Source organism: Carassius gibelio, chromosome B16 (assembly GCF_023724105.1).
Source record: "Carassius gibelio isolate Cgi1373 ecotype wild population from Czech Republic chromosome B16, carGib1.2-hapl.c, whole genome shotgun sequence".
Classification (NCBI taxonomy): domain Eukaryota; kingdom Metazoa; phylum Chordata; class Actinopteri; order Cypriniformes; family Cyprinidae; genus Carassius; species Carassius gibelio.
In genome coordinates this window covers 14,761,353-14,785,006 of record NC_068411.1, presented here as the reverse complement: position 1 = coordinate 14,785,006, position 23,654 = coordinate 14,761,353, and the positions used below count along the sequence as shown (strand labels likewise).

Sequence of the window (23,654 nt, the reverse complement as noted above, 5' to 3'; positions counted from 1 at the left end):
AAAATTTTTTGCACATCTTGGAGAGAGCGGTTCATTTGAATCATCAAAAAGATTCAATTCTACAAAAGATTCATTCATGGGACAAGGGGCGCTGTAAAGCATTCGGCTGATTACGGAAGAGATAAAAACAATTAAATCACTCGAAAAAGCAAACATATACGTGGTGGTGATGCCACCATGTAACTACAACAGAAAAACATATCAATTGATTATTTGGATTGTACCGTTGGCTATTCGGTGTGAGAGACAAGAGCAGCTGTGTGAGTCACGCACACGTTGTTGTGATCTAAGCGCGTGACTTCCCCATCACATGACACATAAGAAAGACTGAAAAGGATGGACTTAACAACGCAAACAAAATAAAAATAATTATTAATTTCGGATTTCAGCGACGATTCAGTAAACCACATCGGTTAGGATAGTGTACCATTTATGCTGACTAGAAATCAATTACGTCGTTAGGAATATTGACAACCATACAGAACCTGTAGACAGCTGATATTGTCAACACTCCATTGCAATGTCTCGTTCTTGTTAGTTTACTGGTACCAGTCGGCGCTATAGCTATACCCAGCTTATAAAGGTAAGGATATTGTGTTTTCCTATATCTAATTTCCTTTTGTATTTATATTTTAGGCAAGAAAGCACTTGGAAACAGAGTAACAATTTATATCACCATACTTCCCTGGTTAATTAATCGCAGTTCATTATTTATACATTGTGTCTACATTTTGTATTACTTTAAACGTTATGTTGAAATGTGCAGGTGTTTTATGTAATTAAAATGCGCATATTTGTGTACATTTCTAGAAGAGAAATCTGAACATAAGATAAAGCCAGTTTCAAAATGTTTTTCATTTTGTTGATTCACTAGAGTTTAAAGTTTTTAATGAGTGGATTTCGGATATGTTACAGAATACTGTCAACATTAAGGGAAAAACTAACTGTATTATTAGGAATACAATTTTAGATAAATCAGTCAAATTAAAAAAAAAAGGTTTGGTTTATGTAACTGCTTCTGAAGTAGTTATTCTGTGCATAAGAAAAAACTCACTTGCAGAAGATGGTGTATAAATGTATTGTAATTTAAATGTACATATATAATTAAAGTGTAATAAAAATGTGTAATACATAATAAACACTTACTGTGTATTTTGGAAGTTTTCTTTCCTCCAGTCTGAAAAAAAAAGACTAGTTAACAGTGTATACGAGTATTAATTACTGCCAGAGTCAACTCTGATCTCCCTTAAGTTTGTTTAACAATGAGTGCCTGTTCTCATTTATAAACTGTTTCTTAAACTCACTCTTATTCTTTTGAAATGTAAAAAATGTGTGATAATATCGCATATCCTCATATGACCTTTTAATTCCCTCCAGATGAACGCTTTAGTTGCCCTTTGCCACTTCTGTGAACTCCATGGCCCGCGGACACTATTCTGTACAGAGGCCGTCCACCCTCCGTCCCCGTCTCCTCCGCAGCCTGGTCCAGCCATTCCTGGGGACAGGGACCGAGAGGCGGACAGAGAGGGCGAAGGGCTCACCATGAGAGCCAACAGCTCGGCCACACAGAGAGCTGACATGTGTGAAGTAAGTGAAAAAGCTAATCTTGTCATATGCCAAACTTAGTTTTAAATCCAAAATCAGAAAAAGTTATTTTCTATAATGTCTTGTCTAATACCTGGCATTTTCTCTCCAGGGCTGTCGCTCCCTACCTGCATCTCACCCAGGCTTTGTGAGTGTGGACAGTGAGACGGGAATCCGCTATCTGAGCCACCAGCACCCACGCCAGCAACAGCTCTTCAGTGTCGTACGACAAGCATGTGTGCGCAGCCTGAGCTGCGAGGTATGTTCGCATCAATTAATTAACCTAAACTTAATAATATGCATCTGTGTGATATTTGTATATTATCTGCTCTTGCAGGTTTGTCCTGGACGAGAGGGTCCTATCTTTTTTGGAGATGAACAGCATGGATTTGTTTTCTCTCATACGTTTTTCATCAAAGACAGCCTGGCACGGGGCTTCCAGCGCTGGTACAGCATTGTGGTGGTAGCCATGGACAGGATCTACCTCATCAACTCCTGGCCATTCCTGCTGCGCCACCTGCGGCTAACCATTCAGAGTCTACAGAACACTGCACTCAAGGTACTGCTGGACTGCAGCACCACTTTAGGACCGAGATTGGCAGAGTACCTCTCAAGGTGATGAGTACCTTGTAGTGTTGAAAATACAACGTTTGCCCTGTTTGTTGCCTTGCAGGTGTTTGACAGTGAGCAGTGTGTGTGTCCTCAGAGGGCTGTGCGTATGAACAGCGCCTTCTCTCCGGCAGTGTTCCCTCACCAGCGCAGCGGCAATGCAGCCCGCTCTCTCACATCCCTAACCCAACACCCCAACCTGTGGGCTAGTCTGCACTCCTCATTCAGCTGGTATGTTTAACACAGTTAAAATAAAAAGGCATTCTGGTCATTTAAGACTTTATATCTCACAGTGTGACTTTATTTCTAATAACTGCAAATTATCTCACAGTTGTGACCTTATTTGTCATAATTGTGACTTTATTTCTCATCATTGTGACTTGTGATTTTATCATTTATACTGTGACTTTATTTCACAATTGCAAAACTTTATATCCCACAATGAAGGCTTATATCTCACAGTGGTGGTGACTTTATTTTCTCATAACTGCATCTCTGTTTCTCATTAAAATAACTTTATAACTCATCTTATGACTTTGTAACTAATATTCTCGCAATTGTGACTTTACATCTCTCAACTGCAGCTTTATTTATTAAACTGTGACTATTTCTTAGAATTGAGATTTAGATCTTACAATTACAAACTGTGTGTCTAACAATTGCAAAACATTATTTCAAAGTTGTGACTCGTTGGAGCAAAAGTAATAGTGAGACTTTTCTTGGCAAACACTAGCGCAAACACGCATACAGTGTAGGCCTGTCTGCGTTTTTAAAATCATTACATTTCCTATTACTTTATTACTTCCTAAATACTTCTTTATTTTAGGTTGCTAAAAGCTTGTGGCAGTCGGCTGACAGAAAAGCTGTTAGAAGGGGCGCCCACAGAAGACACACTCGTTCTCATAGAAAGGCAAACTGGTAAAATGAATGTATTGAGTAAAATACTTACTGTATAAAAACATCAAACATTTAAATTTCATTGTGTAAAAAATTGTGATGTTATTTTCTGCACACAGCCAGATATTGCAGAAAATATATATTCTATTTTTTTCTGCAACAAGATAAAACTGATTTTTGTGTGTGTGTGTGTGTGTGTGTGTGTCATGAGATACTATTGATTCCGCAGCAATATTTTAATTAGTGTGTCTGCTAACAAATTGATTTTTCAAATGTTAAACTGGGTATCTGAACCACATTTTCCTTTCCCAACGATCTGCTTTTGACACTGACATACAAACAACTCTCCAGTGATTTTTCAACTTTGTTCATCTTGTATAATCAGAATTGTAAAAAATGATTAGCAATAATTGGAGGTTATACTGTAGATTTCAGCATTAAAAATGTTCACAGCAACATTATGAATAATTCTCTCACAGAGCAAGAGGAAGAGATGAGTGGCTGGGAAGGTGCTGAAGGGGGCGGGTCTAACCCACAGCCCAGCCAATCAGAGAGTGTGCAGGCTAAAGATTTTCAATTTGATGACGTAAGACAAGAGGACCTTCTTGGGCCAAAGTTCAAATCACTGAGACATTTAAGACAGGTAAATAACTGTTAACTCTGTTAAAAACATCAGATTTTGTCTAAAAATATATAAAATGCACAATGCTATATCTGATTAATGACAGGTCCTGGGTGCAAGTGATTTCCGACAGCTGGCATGGCACGTTCTCATGGGAAATCAAGTCATGTGGAGAGGTGCAGACCCTGGTCTCATCCAGTCAGCTTTCAATGTGCTGAAGGTCAGCTAAACATCTGTGCTAATTGCCTATAATATTTGCTTCATACTTATCAAGTGATGCAGGTCTGCACCATAAAAGAACATCTATATTAGATGTTAAAAACTGAAAACTCGAAAGTTTAGACAAGCTTGACTGAATTTGTTTCTCCTGATCTTCAGAAGAATATTATTAAGCCTGTATTTAAATGCTTGGGCAAAAAATTGTTTTATGGACAAATGTACCTTTTGTTTACGTTTAAACAATATGAATCTAAAGTATTCATAAAAGAGTTGTGTATTTTTATTTATATACTTTAATTAAAAGTTTGAAAATATATTTCAAAAATCTTTTCGTATTAAAAAGTATTTTTGTAAACGTTAAACAAAATTCTATACACATGTACTTTTTGTTATAATATAATACATTTTTTAATGGATAAGCTGGACCAGGATCAATACTGAGTGCAGAGCTGCATTTTAGAAGAATTTAGGAAAAAAAGTTGGTTATTTAAATAAAAATTAAATAAATGTATGCATTTAGCAGACGCTTTTATCCAAAGCGACTTACAGTGCATTCAGGATATAAATTTTTGCCTATCAAAAAAAAAATTATTTTAATTTATTTTCGATGATGCTATTATTCCAAAATGGTAAAAATAGTAGTAATAAAGAATTAGTATATGTGTTTAATGTTATGGCTGGCATTGTTTGTTTTAAGTAGATGCTGTTCTGACCATCATTTCTGTCTGTTTCACAGGCTTTGCTTCCAGTTGGATGTGTCCGAGCGATTCCATACAGTCCTCACTATGAGGAAGCGTATCGATGCAACTTCCTTGGCCTTAGCCCAGATGTACCAATCCCAGCCCATGTTAGCTCTTCAGGTATCTTTTATTTCACTGCAAATCCTCTTTTGTCTATTTTAGCTTCACAGAGCTAGTTAATTTTCAGACCTTTCAGAAAACATATGTCTACACCACTTATTAAAAAGGAGTTTATAAGATCCAAGCCCTGAGGGATTTGAACCAATTAACCTATTGTATCCTGATCCCATCCTCACGGCGCTGCTGTAGCTGAGATTGCTTCGGTTCAAACATATACAAACATTAACACTCAATCAGTCATGTTTAAAAATGACAGCAATGCTCTCATAATCATTATTCAGCAATTCAAGTGAACACATTGTTTTTATAACATGATGAAACAAACACACATAGATTTAAGAGTGTTTTTGGGGTGTCCTTTGACAGAATGTGACTTACAACTGCTTTCACAACATCTGTGCGACTGTTTTCTTTCTAAACAATGAAACTGTTTCATAAGTCAGTGTCTGGTTCATCTCAAAGTTCAACATTCATCGTGTACATACATAGTCTAACTCCTCTCCCTATTTTTCTCTCTTTCTCAATCTGTCTTCAAGAGTTTTCCGTGCTGGTGGATGTACTTAATGTTGAGCGTGGTTGTGTAAATCCCGTTTCGGATGATGACATTCTCTCACTATATCAGTTCAACATTAGCAGTGCAAACACACAAGCAACAGATAAAGGTAACGCATGGAAACAATCTTCTGTAGTATAGACTTTAAAGATTTATACTACTTTCAAACACACCCACTTGAATTTTTACATCCGTACATAGTGGATTCCTCTTTAATGTGCCTTTCTCATGGTTTGTCTTTCTCTCAGGTCCAACTCTGTTGAATAAGATGGAAGTGGCTCTTTCTAATGAGAATTTGTCTGTGGAGGTGGTCTCGCTCTGCTTACTCTGTCTGAAAGAAGAGTGGATGAAGTAAATTTGCATTTTGTCTTTAGACTAGAAAATCTTAATTAGAACTCTTTTGAAACATTGTGAATGTCTTTACTGTAAAGTTTCATTAATTTAACGCAAGTATTAATGTATATATATATATATATATATATATATATATATATATATATATATATATATATATATATATAGAATGGTAATTAAATGACAACTATGCTTAATAACTATGAATAATATTGTTTCTATAGAGCACTTTCCACAAATGGGAGCAAAATAGGACCTAAAACTTCTAATCAGATGTAAAAACCTTCAGGTTAAACAAAATTATAACTCTTTTATTTTCTATTTTTATTTCTTGAACATGAGGTTGTCCATTTTCCCAACACTGTAACAAATTTGGGACACTTGGAACACTGATAAATATTAAATTTTTAATATTAAAATATTATTAATTAGTTAAATAGTTAAAAAAAATTGTTTAAACAGTTCGTACTACAACGAATAGAATATAAATGTAAACGATTGTGTGAAAATTATGTAATTTTATTAGCTTTTAACATACCAGAGGACACACAGTCCAAAATCTAGTAGACTCCAAAATATACTGAATTTCTGGAATGTGCCATTATATTTATTTCAGACAGTTTATAAGTCATGTAGCAGACATAAAGTGAAATATTTTGCCTGTTTCCTGTAATTCTTCTTTTTCCTCTTTCTTATTCACTTACTCGTTTCTCCCCAGTTCCCTCTTAGACCTGTTTTCCTCTTGTCTGTCTATTGTTTCTGTGCTTCCTCTCACCACGTGGTCTTCTTGTTTTTTGTGTTACAGCAAAGTAAAAGTGTTGTTTAAGTTCTCCAAGGTGGACGGCAGAGGTAAAGAGGACACTCAAAAGGTTTTAGCTCTGCTGGGGGCCACGGGGCCTGGGGAAGAGGACAATGTGCGTCTTCTTAAGTTTTGGATGACAGGACTCAGCAAGCTCTACAAGAGCCATCTAATGACAGCAGTCAGAGTTGGAGAGAGAACTCTGAGCCAGTGAGAGAGAGCGAGAGAGAAAGAGAGAGAGAGAAAGGGGACAATGGACTCATTGCTAGAGTTAGATGAAAGGGTTAGTGTGTGTGTCTGTGTGTCAATTACGGGAAAAGGGGGTCAGGCCGGAGAATGTGTTTTTCTGCATGGTACGAGAGAAAGTAAAAGCTATCATTGTGATTGAAGCCTCAAAAACCTTTACTTACACATGTGCATTTAAATGGAATGCTGTTTTACCGTCATGCATAGACATGTCCATTTTCTATCTTTTTCACTATGTGTCTAATAGAGCACATGGTCCACTGACTTTATGGGAACTAGGCAGAGTATCAGTTGACATGATACTGTTTGAGGCTTGCCTGTTTCAATTCATCGTCAATTTTTTTTCCCATCTGACTTGTATGAGAGAGAATATGTATTTTATGAGCAATTATATTTATCCTTATTTGATAACATAAATAAATGGCTTTTACTTTAATCTTACACATGCTAAATAAAGACTATGTGCTGCTTGTTAAACAAAGTGTCTCTTTTAATTATTTTTTATTAAGTACTATCATTTAATACAGCAATGTGGTTATACTGGCTGCTGACCTCTATAAGAATCATATGGTGGGGAAGAAATTGTTTTTGAGTGCTATGCCTGTAGCTTCTGTAGTTTCTGTATACGTAGAAATCCCCTTTAAAACCCATTATAGTTTTTACAGCTTGTGTACTACAAGACTTAGTTATGCAATAAACACTGTGCAAACATGCAAGTCCACCCTAAGCAGCTCTATAAGGAAGTTCTTGTGTTTCAAGGTGGTATGGGTTCTACTGAAAGGATCAGGTTATACTAGGGTAATTCCTCCTAAATAAATGTAGCTATCATGAGACCTCTTTTTGTTTTCTTGACTATTTCATGCATATCAACTCTTTTCTGCATTCAAAATGTGTAACATGTTAGGATAAAAAAAATGTTAGCCTGAATGCACTGTAAGTCACTTTGGATAAAAGCATCTGATAAATGCATAAATTTAATTTAATCTAATTTAGTAACAAGTCGCCAGTGCATGTTAAATAAATAAAAAAAATGTGAAATGTGGTGAGTGGGTGTGAACGTGTGCAGAAAAATCAAAATTACCCAGTGGACTGCAAGATATTAATGTCTGTCTACACAGGTTGATTGATGGCAATTGCCAGAATAGCTTTTACCTGTACTTTTACCCATTTATTTATTCCTGATGGCAAATAAAGCTTTATGTTGAAATAAAAGTTTTATATTTGTATGAAGGTTTGATTGCTTATCACACTTTACCATTTTTTTAATTCATCATAATGCTACTCCAAATCTGTGTACTACACTTTTTCAATGCAATTAAAAAAACAGACACACAATGATGCAGTCTCTCATGTGACTATATAAACCAACTACCACAAACAAACTGCTTTGTCTATCTAAATGACAGCATTGTTGAATCATCTTCAGTTTATAGGCATCACATGCTTGACAATGACTAATCTGGAATAGTGTGAATTACAACATGATGAAATATAACTTCCTTTCATTACAGTCATGAAAGCTCACATGCTTAGTCATCATTCAGATGATAAACTGTGGGTTTGAGGGAGCAACGGACATGGAGACTTGAGTGGGGAGGAGGGAAATTAAAAACAGATTGCCAGAGTGTATGACTAAAACTAAGCCCGGGAAAGGCATTGAGTACTGATGAAGAGAGAAGAAGAGGGGGAGTGCATGCTGTCTAGTGAGCTAAAGGGGTGGGGAGCTTTAAAGAGAGCGGGGAGAGAGATTGAACCACCAGGACTTTCACTTTCAGTGAGCAAACTGCCTCCACGCTGTTTGTTCCTTCAAAAGTGCCCTACAACAGATCAAGTGTCCTGCTCACTTGCACACCAGCTGGAAATTAAAGCTCCAAAACAAACTGACTGAAAAGGAAGGAGGAAAATCAAAGCAGAAGAAAAGAGAGAGAGAGAGAGAGAAAAAAACAGGAAACTAAAATCTCACAGGAAAGAGAGGAATATCTTCTTGTCCGTCAGGATTTTTCCATCAGAAGAATTTCCAAGTGCTTGACTGGGATTGAGTCAGATGGTCAGAATGGAGAGCGGCTGTGGGATCCAAGAGAAAGAGCAGCAGTGAGAGAAAGAGGAGGAAAGCCACTGAGACCGAGATTCTTCCCTAACCTTTCTGCAGCAATCTGTCGTGCAAAACTACTTGGTTAAGAAGAACATGGGGAATATGGCCCACATTGGCCGGTAGAAGCATGTCACCAACAGGTAACGTGATACGCGTGCAGCACTGACGAAGATCCATCAGTTGCTGCGCGTATTAAATGGTTGTGTCAGAAAGTGCGTTGGTGTTTGCGACATTAAGAGAAGAAAACGAGTTGGTGTTTAGAAAATGTTAAGACTTTTAATGCTCTGAGCCCACACTGTTTACCTTTGCCTTTCAGTGCTGTTACTTCTATCAATATTGACTGTTCAAGGAAGTGGGTGTGATGATTTTATGAAGACGACGATCAGAAATCTTCAAGACTCTATACACATTGAAGAAACGTCCGGATTCGTGAGTTTCGATGTTTAAGAACTCTTTTTACTATAGTAAAAAGTAAAAAACTGTCTATAGACAGTTCGCGATTTGTCCCGTGTGGTTTTTGTACTGACCTTATTATTGTTGATTTGTGGTTTTGGTGACGTCTGAGAAACCCGTGCAATCTTAAATCAATAGTTCGTCTTTATTAAAGGCTTTAAAAACTGACCTTGTAATATATATCTATTGCAGCCACAAGTGTTTCCAAAGAACTACGTCGTGTCTCACTATTTCAACGACAGCGCGCTGTGCAATGAGCCGGTAAGACTGACAGTTCAAAGGGTCAGGGGTGTGATGCTCTTTTTATGATTCAATTCAAGTTATTCAAAAATACAGCATACGTGCAGCGCGGTCACAAACGGTTAATATAATAAACTTAATGAACGTGTTTGGGGTTTTTAGAGTAAATAGGATTTTGATGTTTTATGGGGCCTACTATCAGAAAAGTCCAGATGGTGTAATATTGCGTGGTTGTAAATGAATGAATGGATGAGTCAGTAAATAAATTACTTTTTTTTTAAAGTAATGTTAACATAAGTAGCATGAAATGATCTTTTCTTAAAAAACTAAAAAACCTGCAAGTTATATTGTTTTAAATTGTTTGTAATATTGTCTGCAGAATAAAGGTAAGCCTATAACCAAACATACAAATTTTGGATGCCTTGATTATTTTTATGTTTTAATGAATCACCTTTAACTGTAACTCTAATGTTTGAAAATAGTGATTTAATTAATTATGTAATTATGTATTCTATGGTTGGAACTGATGGTTACACCAAATTACATTTTTAACCATTTTGAGTCACAATATGTTGAATATGCTATAAACATTTATTCCCAGATGAAAGCAATAAGTAGATTACATTACTAAGAGCTTGTTATTATAACTGAACATGTAATAAACCTAGATTTTCTTCTGCTTTATCATCTCAGCCATACTTATTTGTTATTGAACCAAATATAAAAGGTGTAGCTGCTAATTTTGCTCCTAGTAGCTAAACTTAGAACTACACCTCTCTCTCTCTCTCTCTCTCTTTCTCTCTCTCTCTCTCTCTCTCTCTGTGTGTGTGTGTGTGTGTGTGTGTGTGTTTAGTGCTGTGTGTTCAGTGCTGCTGTGTTCCTGTCAAATTCCTGGATTCAGCTCCTCCAGCATCTCAGTAGAGTTCATCTCAAATACAGATTCATCAGCGAGCTGGTTCTCACACTGGACAACATAGCAAAAGAGGTATATTGTCATATACTCTCAGATAAAAAGGTACAAAAGCTGTCACTGAGGTGGGAGCCTGTCAAAAGTTACACTCAAATGTACATATCAGTACCTAAATGGTACATATTTGTTCCTTAAAAAAAAAAAAAACTATCCCAGTGACAGCTTTTGTATCTTTTTTCTAAAAGTGTATTTACACACTATAGTGTATATATGTTCATACCATACTTCTTGCCACTGTTCTATTTATCCAGATGTTGTATCAACACGTCTTTCTTTCTTGATTGTAGGTCTGACTGATTGTAGATCTCTTGTGGTTAGTGTTTTTCTATCTTTTTCGTAAACAGAAAATTCCAGATCGTCCAGATATCTCTGCTTTCCCATCTGTTCAGTCATCGCCTGAAGGTCTTCTCTCCTTCACCTCATCCCTCTTCACACGATGGCTCATTCTGGATTGTGCTTTTAAAGAGCATCACTGCGTCTTCCCTACCCCAAGTGAAGAGGATCAAGAAATTTCACGATCAGACGAGGAAGAGAATGTGGAGAACCATGGACATGTGGATGAGCAGCAGCCTGTGATAGAAGGAGAGACTGGTAAAAGGCAGTTCCACCAGGGTCCGACTAACAGCTATAGTGAGTCACTTTTCCCAGGTTTCTCTTACTGGACTTTTTCTTTTCTATGGATAACAATAAGTCTGATTTGGTAAAAGGTGAGAAATCTGTTTTAAATATGTCACAAAACTTGGCCAAAAGGAAGCTTCACTTTGAATAGGCAGCTGCTGTTTTTTTTTTTGTTGTTGTTGAGATTTCAGAGGAGTTGCTCTCTGAATACGGTTCATGATTTCTAGATGCATGTTGGAGAAAAGGGATGTTTTGGAAACAGACACATGGCCAATATGACGTTCTCTTTCATGTACGTGTACAATGTTTTTTTTTCTGCATCATGTCTTTGCACTGATTGTTTCTATCACTTATCCAGTTTTCTGTCATATACAGTGAATTATGTGTCCTCCATGATAATTCAGGTTAAACCTGTCGACTGAATGTTTTAACATTGATTGTAGTGAAAAAGTAAAGAATACATGAAGCCAAAAGTCTCCGCTTATCCCTCTGTGTTCAAGAGGAAAAAAAACTACACTCATCTTCTACAGTAAATCCAAACCATATAATACTGTAGCATAGCAACCAGCTTAAGCAAGCTACTTTCTGAAAAGACATTTGCAAAAGGGTTACATAAGTCATGTTTACAAGTATTGTTGTCTTGCCTTACAGAAGGTTACTACAAGCAATGTTTTACTCAAATGAATTTAACAATCTGTCTGTTTTTGGTATAAGTGTTGTCTGTTTTTAAGTGTAGATTTTTATATATAAATAAAATCTTGAAAAAAAAGTCAGAGTTTGCATGAATCGACTGTACTCTTTTGTTTGTCAGAGTGTGTTTATGAGGACTCTTTCTTGTATCAGCTGGATGGAGAGACTTGCAGATGATGGCACAAACAACAGGCCACCACAGAGACCTTTTGTTCACACAATGTTGCTGCTCAACCACAATTTAGCCTACAACTGGTGGCTGGCACATCTCAAAAACACACATAAAACACAATCACACAGTCAACATGCAATAAATTACATTTTAGCTATATATTGTTGATGGATAATGTTCATAATGATGCAGGATTTGACCCTGATAAATGTCAGAAATGGGTTTGTTTGGATTAGCACAAATGAGGCAAACCAGAGGCAGACTAGCACAGGCCCACCCTGTGTGGAAAAATCAGCTTAAATCAGCCTTAACTGGTTTGCTGGTCCATCCTTTACAGTAAGCTCCTGCTAGGCAATGTTGTATTAACCAACAGCGAGCAAATGAGCTTCTGTTACAATATTTATTAATTTTTATTCAAGTTTGTTCATAACGCCAACTGTTCATTGTTAGTTTGTTAGCTCAGGTATATTAAATACTTACATATACAGCTTTGATTTTAATATTAGTAAATGCAGCAACTTAACATGAACTAAGATTAATATATGCCTTAGACATATTGTTAGTTCATGTTAACTAATGTAGTTAACTATGGATCCATTGTAAAGTGTCAAGACTGGTAATTATATCTCAGTCAAATCTCATGTACAGATTTTTACAGTCTGGTCAATAAAAAAGACAAAAGGTGAGAAGGATTTCTGTAAAAGATTTCTTTGGGACAACAGTTCCCGCGTGCTTTCCAACTCTGCACAGGGTTCAGGATGCGCTTTAAACCACGTGACCTGAAGCGGAAGTCCTCCGCTCTCTCAAAATGTCCGCGGCCGGTGAAGACACGTTGCCTCGGGAGGACGATGAGTTTGAGGACATGGAGGCGAGTGGAAGCGACGAGGATGATATGGAGGGAGAAGGACAGAACGGGGACGGAGAGGGGAAGGTCTATGTCCCCGGTCTGCAGCCGCTTCAGCCGGGAGAAGAGCTGGAGATGGACCGCTCCGCTTACCGCATGTATCACGAGTGCCAGACCGGTCAGTGCTCAACATCACTGAACAGAAACATGCACGAGCGAGAAATGGTTGTATGTGCAATGCTACAATGTAATCATAGTGTTTGAATTACTATATCTATGAGCAGGCAACATATAAAAATGTACCATTATCTTAAATTCAAATGTTAGGATAGGTTACAGTATTGAGAAATGGTAAATTTTTTAAGTGTTAGGAAAATAATGACACAAAATGTAAGCTAAATATTTGCATTGCAATAATAATATTAGTAAATTACTATAATACGAAATTATTAGTAGTATTATTATTACATGTGCCATTTTTAAGGGAAGTTTACCAGTTCTCTTTACAGTAATTTAGACATTTTATGTTATTTTAATGATGATTCTCATTGCTGTAATGCAGTAGTTGCTTTGGATAAAAGAGTCTACTAAATGTAAAATACAATTAAAATTTAGCAAAGTAAAATAACAGTACTGATTAACAGTGAACATAAAAGGCAGTAAAACAAACTGTATTGTCAAAAATTAATGAGCATGAATTGTTTTGCTCAATGAAAATTGATGCATACTAAAACAAATAAAATAAAATGTCCAAAATTAAGATTAAGGAGTTCTTCACCCAACATATTATTTTTGTACTTTTTCTTTCCTTTTTTTTTTTAATTCAGTTTTTATTTATTTTTTTAAATTGGTGAAATATGGTCAGGATGTTTTTTTTGTTGTTTTTTTTTAAGGTTTATTTTTGGTATTTTATTATGACAGGACAGATCAGAAGTGGGAGAGAGATGGGGGTGGGTATCGGTGGGAATCATAACAGGACAAACTTGTCAATAACCAGATGTTATTTTTTTTCTGATACCTGCTGTCTTCTGAAATTAATTTCTAATAAGCAGACTTGTCTTTCCGCTGCAGGTGCCCCATGTCTGAGTTTTGATGTGGTGCGTGATGATGAAGGAGAAGGGCGCGAGCAGTTTCCTCTCTCTATGATTCTGTGTGCTGGTACACAGGCAGACACTGCCTTAAGCAACAGGTACACTGACATGACTGCTTACAGAGCTTGCTACTTTTATTGTTGTGCAACAATTATCTAATACTTTGGTTATGTTTGGCTTCCAAAGATGATGACATTTTCATCTATTTCCAGGCTTATTGTGATGCGCATGCACAGTCTTCATGAAACTGACAAAGATAAAGATGAAAATGAAAGCAGTGACGAAGAAAGTGATGACGATGAGGACGAGGAGAAGAAACCACAGTTGGAGCTGGCCATGATGCCACATTATGGTGGGATCAACCGAGTCAGAGTAAGTCTAGTTACTCTCATTAATGTTTTTATAACTCTGGAGAATTAAAGTCTTTTTCCAGTCCAACCAGTTGAATTTTCTCACCCATCATCTAAAGTTATGATCTTCTTTTACTTTAATAGGTGACCCAGCGAGGCGAACAGACATTTGCTGCGCTCTGGTCAGAGAAAGGTCAGGTGGAGATTTTTGACCTCCGACCTCAGCTTGAGGCGGTGCACAGTTCGGCAGCGATGTCGGCCTTCATCAAGCAGCAGAAGGAAGCCACGCCTCTTTTCAGTTTTTCTGGTCACATGTCAGAAGGATTTGCCATCGATTGGTCGCCCAAAGTACCAGGTGTGTAATTTGGATTGTAATATTATATCAAACTTATTTTTCAAAACGAATGTAAAATATTTGTGGAAGTTGTTAATCATTTGCCACAACAAGAGACAGTAAAAAGTAGTTTTGTTAGAAACCAATAAATATGTTTATGATTATGACATTAAAATATGATAACAAATACCAGTGTGCAGTATCAAGCAACATTCATGCTAGAAGCAGATGACACAGAAAGCCTTGCACATTTAAAAGTCCCGTTCTTCGTGATCCCATGTTTCAAACTTCAGTTAGTGTGTATTGTTGTTGTTGTTAGAGTATAAATAATATCTGTAAAATTCTAAAGCTCAAAGTTAAATGCCAAGCGAGATATTTGATTTAACAGAATTCGCCTACAAAAAACAGTTTTTTTTTTTTTACTAACCTCCGCCCACATGAATACACAAACGGGGGCGTGGTCTTGTTGTGCTCCAACAGAGAAGAGGAAGAGTTGGTTTGAAGAGTGCGTTTGTCGCCATGTCGTCGAAACGGTGTTATTTTCATCTCTGAGTCCAGTCATCTTTGTTTGAGCGTCCCAGGGACGCTGTACTTAGATATCAATGGTTACAATTTATGTTGAACTCTGTTGCCGAAAATTATAATCCACATGTAAAACTATGTGCAGCCAATTTTGCTGAGGACAGCTTCCTCATTCTCAATCAGTTTAATGTCGGATTCGCACAAAGTTTATTCTTGAAAGATGGAGCAGTTCCCTCTTTGTCTGGAGAAGGCGTTGTTTATTGAACACAACCGGTAAGTGTATTTTATTAATTAAGTTGGTGCGTTTAACAGTTTCTGTAACTTATTACACAAAGGGCAATGCTGTTTAGCTTTGTTAACTAGATGTTAGGGCTGTGCAAAAAAATCGTACACGATTTTCATGCGCATCTCGTCAGTAAAAACGCTCCTGTGATTATAAGTACATCTCCAGCACATGCTCCTGCCCACTTGCTTCTCAAAACTACACCAAAACTAGTCCAATCGCGTTTCCAGGAGGGCAGCCTGCTCTCAGCTGCTGTCGAATCACTACACAAGAACCGCTGGCCCAATCAGAACTCCTTACGTATTTCTGAAGGAGGGACTTCATAGAACAAGGAAGTCATCAGACTGTTTTTATGACAGTGAAAACAGCGGCATACAGATAGGTGAATTGTGTGAAAAATACTGTGTTTTTTTACACTCGAAACATGAACACGTTATATTGCACACTGTAAACACGATCAAAGCTTCCAAAAAGTGCAAAAAACGGGACAACAAATGTTACAAATGGCCACATCAATTCTTACATATAAAAAAGACAAGGTGGATGTAACAAGTGAAAACATGGTCTTACGTCCTCCTTACAAACAGATGTCTAGATTAATGGGACTACTGGCTAAGACTCAAGTCATGTCATGTTTCCTTGCCTCAGGACGCCTGGTAAGCGGCGACTGCAAGAAGAACATTCATGTCTGGGAGCCACAGGAGGGCGGGACTTGGAAAGTTGACCAACGGCCTTTCAGCTCACACAGCAAGTCTGTTGAGGACCTGCAGTGGTCACCTACTGAAGCCACAGTATGAGAATGATTATATTCAAATATTGTATAATGAAAGTGGATGTAATGGTTAAATCAGTGCTTCTCCCTCACCTCCAGGTTTTTGCGTCCTGTTCAGTGGATCAGTCCATTCGCATTTGGGACATAAGGGCACCACCTAATTCCATGCTCTCTGCCAATGAGGCTCATTCTTCAGACATCAATGTTATCAGCTGGAACCGGACTGAACCTTTTATTTTGTCTGGAGGAGACGACGGCCTCCTCAAAGTCTGGGATTTAAGGCAGTTCCAGGTGAGCATGAGCAAGAAGAAACTAATATTAATGTTTATTTTTCAGCTAAAGCGTTGCCAATTAAATCATTAAAAGAAACAAGTCTATCTGGAATCTCCTGAAGAGACAGAAGCATTTCATGCCTGTTTGTTAGCTGTATCGTTGTAGGGTGTACCGTTCTAGGGTGTTTCCAAAAATTTACTTGGAAACCACTACAGTGAAATTGTGCTTTAAAATGAGGATGTAGTTTTATTATTTAATTTTAGAATGAATGTACACTGCCATTCAAAAAATTTAGTTTTCTTATTATCAATGTGCTGCTTACTATTTTTGTGTAAACTATATATTTTTTGTGATTAGTTGAAAAGAAAGTTAAAAAGAGCAGCATTTTTGAAACTGATCTTTTATAACATTCTAAATGTTTTTACTGTCACTTTTTTTTGATGATAAATTTGTTGTTGCCGTCTGAATAAAAGTATAAATAAAACTCTTAAAATATTTTATTTATTTTTTGTATATTTAGTTAGGTCACATTCGTGTTTCTTTCTTTCAGTCTGGTCGTCCAGTGGCCAGTTTTAAGCAGCACAGTGCTCCTGTGACGTCAGTGGAGTGGAACCCTGTTGACTCCAGTGTGTTTGCCGCTTCTGGAGCTGATGATGTTGTCAGCCAATGGGATCTATCCGTGGAGTCATGTGACATTGGAGAACAGGCAGAGGGCTTAAAACAACTACCACCTCAGCTACTGTTCCTTCACCAGGGCCAGAAAGAAGTGAAGGAGCTCCACTGGCACCCACAGATTCCTGGAGTTCTCATTTCCACCGCACTGTCTGGATTCAACATCTTCAGAACTATTTCTGTTTAACCGTGTGTGTGTGTGTGTGTGTGTGTGTGTGTGTGTGTGTGAGTGAGAAGAGGGACAGAGAGAGAGTGGACAGCTTCAGGCAGAAAGAATATACATGTGTATCATTTGAAATGAACATAGATGGATGAATGGTACATCTAGGTTTGCATTTCTTTCATTTTTCTACACCTTCTGGAACCAATTTTTCAACTTCTTGAGGCAGAAATACTTATTACTCATTAAGTACTCATTAAAACTCCGTTCTGAATCATCTACCAGTTTGTTGTTTGTGTATTAACTTTATTCATTAGTTAAAGGTAACACCAGTATATTTACCGAATATTTACTTTTCCTTGGGTTTCCATTCAGTAAAAAAAAAAAAAAGACTTCTTTTCTCATAATTGACAAAACAGAGAAAGATATTTTAGTCTTTCAGTCTAAAGCTGCTAAAGGCAGACTGTGGGTTTTAATTATTCAGGCTGACTGCTGGTTTTATGGTTCTAACCATAGTAGCCTTCACACATATTATAATAAACTGGATATTTTTTTGTTGTTTCTTCATGATAAATAAATGCCAACTAAACAGTTCCTTGTGCATTTTGTCTTTTTTTCAGTTAACAACTTTAAAGTGTACTAAAGGAAATGTGCTAATCCTAGATAATATGCAAAAGATGGATAAAAATCATGTTATATTCAAAAACAAAAGTTATACACCCAGTGAGTGCTCTGCATTTTCTTTCAAGACTGAGATGAGTTGACCGACCCTTGCTAGAAAGAGGAAATGGTTTTAATATTGAAGGATACCCTCCAGTGTAAGTATGAAGAAAGGACTTGTTTACATTTTTGTAGACATTTTTGTAAAGGCTTAACTCCACTTCCAGCAATTGTTACCTTTTAAACTTTGAACTCTGGACTTGTGCTCATGTACAGTATTGTTCAAAATAATAGCAGTACAATGTGACTAACCAGAATAATCAAGGTTTTTAGTATATTTTTTATTGCTACGTGGCAAACAAGTTACCAGTAGGTTCAGTAGATTCTCAGAAAACAAATGAGACCCAGCATTCATGATATGCACGCTCTTAAGGCTGTGCAATTGGGCAATTAGTTGAAAGGGGTGTGTTCAAAAAAATAGCAGTGTCTACCTTTGACTGTACAAACTCAAAACTATTTTGTACAAACATTTTTTTTTCTGGGATTTAGCAATCCTGTGAATCACTAAACTAATATTTAGTTGTATGACCACAGTTTTTTTTGGCATGGAGTCAACCAACTTGTGGCACCTCTCAGCTGTTATTCCACTCCATGATTCTTTAACAACATTCCACAATTCATTCACATTTCTTGGTTTTGCTTCAGAAACAGCATTTTTGATATCACCCCACAAGTTCTCAATTGGATTAAGGTCTGGAGATTGGGCTGGCCACTCCATAACATTAATTTTGTTGGTTTGGAACCAAGACTTTGCCCGTTTACTAGTGTGTTTTGGGTCATTGTCTTGTTGAAACAACCATTTCAAGGGCATGTCCTCTTCAGCATAGGGCAACATGACCTCTTCAAGTATTTTAACATATGCAAACTGATCCATGATCCCTGGTATGCGATAAATAGGCCCAACACCATAGTAGGAGAAACATGCCCATATCATGATGCTTGCACCTCCATGCTTCACTGTCTTCACTTTGTACTGTGGCTTGAATTCAGAGTTTGGGGGTCGTCTCACAAACTGCCTGTGGCCCTTGGACCCAAAAAGAACAATTTTACTCTCATCAGTCCACAAAATGTTCCTCCATTTCTCTTTAGGCCAGTTGATGTGTTCTTTGGCAAATTGTAACCTCTTCTGCACATGCCTTTTTTTTAACAGAGGGACTTTGCGGGGGATTCTTGAAAATAGATTAGCTTCACACAGACGTCTTCTAACTGTCACAGTACTTACAGGTAACTCCAGACTGTCTTTGATCATCCTGGAGGTGATCATTGGCTGAGCCTTTGCCATTCTGGTTATTCTTCTATCCATTTTGATGGTTGTCTTCCATTTTCTTCCACGTCTCTCTGGTTTTGCTCTCCATTTTAAGGCATTGGAGATCATTTTAGCTGAACAGCCTATCATTTTTTGCACCTCTTTATAGGTTTTCCCCTCTCTAATCAACTTTTTAATCAAAGTACGCTGTTCTTCTGAACAATGTCTTGAACGACCCATTTTCCTCAGCTTTCAAATGCATGTTCAACAAGTGTTGGCTTCATCCTTAAATAGGGGCCACCTGATTCACACCTGTTTCTTCACAAAATTGATGACCTCAGTGATTGAATGCCACACTGCTATTTTTTTGAACACACCCCTTTCAACTAATTCAACTAATTGCCCAATTGCACAGCCTTAAGAGCGTTCATATCATGAATGCTGGGTCTTGTTTGTTTTCTGAGAATCTACTGAACCTACTGGTAACTTGTTTGCCAAGTAGCAATAAAAAAATATACGAAAAACCTTGATTATTCTGGTTAGTCACATTGTACTGCTATTATTTTGAACAATACTGTATGTTGCATTTGTAGATAGCCAACACCATATACAGCAATTCCATAATGTATAAAATTTATAATTATTTTGAGGTCTTGAACTAAACTATCTTATTTCTCTTTATTTATCATTCCATCCACAGATCTGTCAATCCATCCAACCTTCCTGGAGCTATCTTAAGGCTAGATGATCCCACGCTGATGAAATTAAAATAAAATAGGAGGGAGTTAAAGATAGTATTCATTTATTTACTTGCCTTTAAAATAAAAAGAATATATCAATAAAAATAGCATGCTTACAGAAATGCATCTGCCTCCCTTCAACACATTCAAAGAATGCAAAATGCCACAAAAAGTTGAATAAAATTTTAATTACACACTTTGGTCTAGCCCAACATTTTTTCAATTGGCAGAGTGGTTTGGAGTGTAAAATAATCACCGATTGTCTGTTATATATTCTTCAGCATTCAAATCAAACAACTGTGAAAGCATAACAAAAGCAACTGCTTTTAAAAATGAAACTCAACCTATTAAAGCTTTCCATGCTTATTTTTATGGATCTAGTCGAGAACTAGTCAAATAATCAACCAGAATGTTTTCATTCACAGTTTAAAAGCTATATGCATTTTGCAGCTGTTTAGCTTTAAGACTATTTTGTAGGGTGTAACTATTACGTGCATTTCATTTTTTCACTTCTTAAACGAGTACATCTCCATAAACGATACACAATGTGATTGCTTATTGCATTTTAAGATATGAATGTATATGTAATGATGAAAACTCCCAGGAGAAAATTCCAGCATTTGTGAATGCATCCAGCAACCTTGCATCTTCCCACAAAAAGAAAAGCTTCATCGTAGGCTTTTCAGTGAAACTAAGCAAGACAAAGTTGAAAAACATTGTTGTGTAAGGCACTATAGATAACCATAATATAAACAATAATTTATAACTTTGTATGTTGTGTTTGGCTTTAAAAGGTCAGCTGTCATTCAAAGCATCACCTTTTTGTTCCATTCTGGTTGAACTGCAGGTTTTCACTCTCCATTGAGATTACAGCTGTGTCTAGTTACCTGAAGAAGCTAAAGTGCCCTATAACGGAGTTATGAACTGGAAAAACTGAACATTTACTGCTCAATTTTATATAGCTGAGACCATGGGAAATGTATGAATAGGTTTGTTCATAGGCTATTCTTTGTAAGACATCACACTGTCCATGGGAGACTTTCAAAATTTGTAGTAAATCCAATAAAAACAAAACCGCATTGTCTTAATTTCATGAAATAGTTCCAAAATTAGCAAACACCATTGTAAACCTGGGAAGGAAAGTTCCAGATTGTCCAGTTTTTACCTCGAGAAGATATTTTCATGAACTCTCTCTCTCTATGGATTTTTTTTTTTTTTAAAGAATAATTCTGTTCGTATGTCATGATCCAAATGTCAATGACTTATTTTTGGTCCTCAAATCGCTCACTATGTCCTTTTATAGGCCAATCTCATCATCAAATTCATCCTCAAAAGTGTATCCTTGTTGTCCGTTGGCACCTTCCTCCTCTGAATCTGTTTCTGAAAGATGCTGGTCTTCTCTCCTCCGGTCCAGCGGTGAGACTCCCTCATACTCTGAGCTCACTGAGGAAGAGAGGCTTGGAGAGTTGTCCTCTTTCTGATTAACCACCTCTGCTTGTCTTGGATCTTGGGTCTCTTGCATCCCCTTATTCGGTCTCAAGCCCATTTCTACTTCTACTTCCACATCTAGACCCTCGATTACTTCCTGTCGACCGATGATCTCATCTCGTTTGTCGCTGAATCGCACTTTGGGCCTGAGCCCTTTTGATTTCACACCGTTCACCTCATTCAGCTGCTCATCTCGATGGCTCCCCTCTGTGGTCATACTTTCCATCCTCATCCTCTCGTTCAACTCATTGGCAGCATTCCTTGGTGACATCATCACATCCCTCGAGCTCCTGCTGGGACTAAACACGTCTTCATTGTCTTTGTGAGAACCCATGGTCAGTCCGTCCATCACTCCCAGGACATCTCCTAAAATCGAAGGCCCTAAATCCAAGTCGAGGTCAAAGGAAGAAACTGAATCGGAGTGCCGGAGCTCATTTGGACCAGTATCTTCTGCATATTCAATTTCATTGTTGTGGTTCATCTGATTGTCTGTGGTATCTACAGTGGCTCCCATGGCTGGTTGCTGCACCGACGTGGGATTAGGACTAGAGGGGCCATGGCTGGACAGAAAGGAGGTGTCACCAAAAGCGTCTCCACCTCGACCAATGTGCATGGTGTGACGGAAATCACCCAGTGGAGCGGAGATCATGGTGGGGTCCAGCCGCGGGGTTCGAGAAGATGATTTGTGGAGAGGCATGGTAGCAAACTGAGGAATGAAACTGCAAAGTCAGATGAAGGAAAAGGTGGAATAAACATTTAAAGTGCAATAAAATGGTTTATAATTAACCATTATATATATATATATATATATATATATATATATATATATATATATATATATATATATATATATATATATATATATATACATACACACACATTTTTTTTCTTTTTCTTTAGTCCTTGTATGTATACATTTGTTTTTGAATGTGATTTTAGTGGCATTCCTAAATCTCCTATATTCTAAATTAAAATAATATAAATATTCACATTTTAATATATTTAATGTTTATTTTATGCTATTCACATTTTAAAATATCTTCCCTTATCCAAGTTTTTATTCAGTGGGACTCAGATTTTTAAGGGAGATGTAAGACACGTGGTTATAATAACAGGTAAATTTCCATATTTTATTGACAGTCAGATATGAAATCATTACGTCGCAAAAAAAAAAAAAAGCGGTATGATTGCGTAAAAGCTGTGAAAAAGAGGAGCTGACAGACGCCGAAGCCAAGCTCGGACTTGTATGTGCAGCGCGTGCTTAAGTGCATTCTTCACTCGAGCTTTCTCGCGAGGCGAGGTCGAGACACTCTCACAGTCTCAGAGAAACATAATGAACGTGCCCACGGTTTCATCTTTTTAACACGTAATTTGATTTTAAATCTACTATTTAGATTTATGAAAAGACAGGAATTTGACTGTTTTCTGAAGCTCTGAAGGGATAGTTTATTATACTAAAATTATATTTAATTGCTTCGACAAAACATTTTATAAGTAGTTTTATAATTAGCGGGTTTTGTTGTTAAAAATCCATTTTGGGATCATTTGAGAATCATTTTTATAGGAAGAAATGCGTTAAATCGCCATTTGTGTGACCTGAACTATTCATAAACAACTGCAACAGCTGGAAAGCGAATCAGTTCTTGACGCCTTTAACAGGTCTATTGACTTCGTGCATAAAATCACATATTCTGAAGCTAGTTCATCTGATGAATACTATAAAACAACTTGTATGCACATTTAATACACATTATAATAACGAAACAGTTTAATTGGAGCCAAGTAAGTTAACTCTTACCAGTGGTCTTATAATTTTAAGCAGAATACCTGCCTTGTCTGAATGCTTCCTCCTGTCCAATGAAGCTGTATAAAGCAAAAATCAATGTGTTATTAAATATTCCAGCTTAATGCAATGAAGGTCTCCTAAAGTGCAAAGTCTCCAAAAGTGCAAAAGTTACGCGCCCAACTGAGTTATAGAATCGGCTTCTTTTAAAACGACGGAATGAAACTTACTTTGATCACCGCCTGCTTATCAGTGAGGTGGCGACAATTTGTTCTTCTTATAACCAAATGTTTCTTTAAATATCTTTCGCTTTCCCTCTTTTACTGACTTTACTGGCGTCTCTCTTCTCTCCGATATTTCTTTTTTTTCCCTTTAGGGATGGGCGAGGAAGTGACGTG

The 23,654-nt window shown here is 37.1% G+C and overlaps 4 protein-coding genes across 9 annotated transcripts; 3 read left to right on the top strand and 1 right to left on the bottom strand.

Moving 5' to 3' along the window:
* Nucleotides 1-57: 57 nt before the first annotated feature.
* flcn (folliculin) lies at nt 58-7,574 on the top strand. 2 transcript variants are annotated; one of them, XM_052578384.1, is made up of 12 exons: nt 68-583; nt 1,378-1,587; nt 1,697-1,843; nt 1,922-2,143; nt 2,258-2,424; nt 3,020-3,111; nt 3,570-3,733; nt 3,819-3,932; nt 4,668-4,791; nt 5,328-5,453; nt 5,593-5,695; nt 6,504-7,574. In XM_052578384.1, exons 2-12 carry the CDS (start codon nt 1,378-1,380, stop codon nt 6,709-6,711), a joined length of 1,677 nt encoding a protein of 558 aa, XP_052434344.1. In that variant the 5' UTR covers nt 68-583; the 3' UTR covers nt 6,712-7,574. The 2 variants fall into 2 exon arrangements, with proteins under 2 accessions (XP_052434343.1, XP_052434344.1); XM_052578383.1 differs by having other exon boundaries at nt 58-583; nt 1,697-2,143.
* Nucleotides 7,575-8,231: 657 nt separating this feature from the next.
* zgc:174888 (uncharacterized protein LOC558116 homolog) lies at nt 8,232-11,889 on the top strand. Of its 2 annotated transcripts, XM_052578397.1 has the most exons (5): nt 8,258-8,975; nt 9,152-9,264; nt 9,481-9,549; nt 10,382-10,513; nt 10,843-11,889. In XM_052578397.1, exons 1-5 carry the CDS (start codon nt 8,963-8,965, stop codon nt 11,200-11,202), a joined length of 687 nt encoding a protein of 228 aa, XP_052434357.1. In that variant the 5' UTR covers nt 8,258-8,962; the 3' UTR covers nt 11,203-11,889. The 2 variants fall into 2 exon arrangements, with proteins under 2 accessions (XP_052434358.1, XP_052434357.1); XM_052578398.1 differs by lacking the exon at nt 9,481-9,549 and having other exon boundaries at nt 8,232-8,975.
* An 868-nt stretch (nt 11,890-12,757) lies between these two features.
* grwd1 (glutamate-rich WD repeat containing 1) lies at nt 12,758-17,558 on the top strand. Its single transcript, XM_052578396.1, has 7 exons — nt 12,758-13,000; nt 13,894-14,011; nt 14,126-14,285; nt 14,408-14,618; nt 16,051-16,193; nt 16,274-16,465; nt 16,998-17,558. Exons 1-7 carry the CDS (start codon nt 12,787-12,789, stop codon nt 17,304-17,306), a joined length of 1,347 nt encoding a protein of 448 aa, XP_052434356.1. The 5' UTR covers nt 12,758-12,786; the 3' UTR covers nt 17,307-17,558.
* A 2,595-nt stretch (nt 17,559-20,153) lies between these two features.
* Nucleotides 20,154-23,651, bottom strand: cdc42ep5 (CDC42 effector protein (Rho GTPase binding) 5). 4 transcript variants are annotated; one of them, XM_052578392.1, is made up of 3 exons: nt 23,487-23,651; nt 23,272-23,336; nt 20,154-22,192 (listed from the first exon to the last, which is right to left on the bottom strand). In XM_052578392.1, the coding sequence occupies exon 3, from the start codon at nt 22,168-22,170 to the stop codon at nt 21,283-21,285; it is 888 nt and encodes a 295-aa protein (XP_052434352.1). In that variant the 5' UTR covers nt 22,171-22,192; nt 23,272-23,336; nt 23,487-23,651; the 3' UTR covers nt 20,154-21,282. The 4 variants fall into 4 exon arrangements, with proteins under 4 accessions (XP_052434352.1, XP_052434351.1, XP_052434355.1 ...); XM_052578391.1 differs by having other exon boundaries at nt 20,154-22,179; XM_052578395.1 differs by having other exon boundaries at nt 23,305-23,336.
* Between the last annotated feature and the right edge of the window lie 3 nt (nt 23,652-23,654).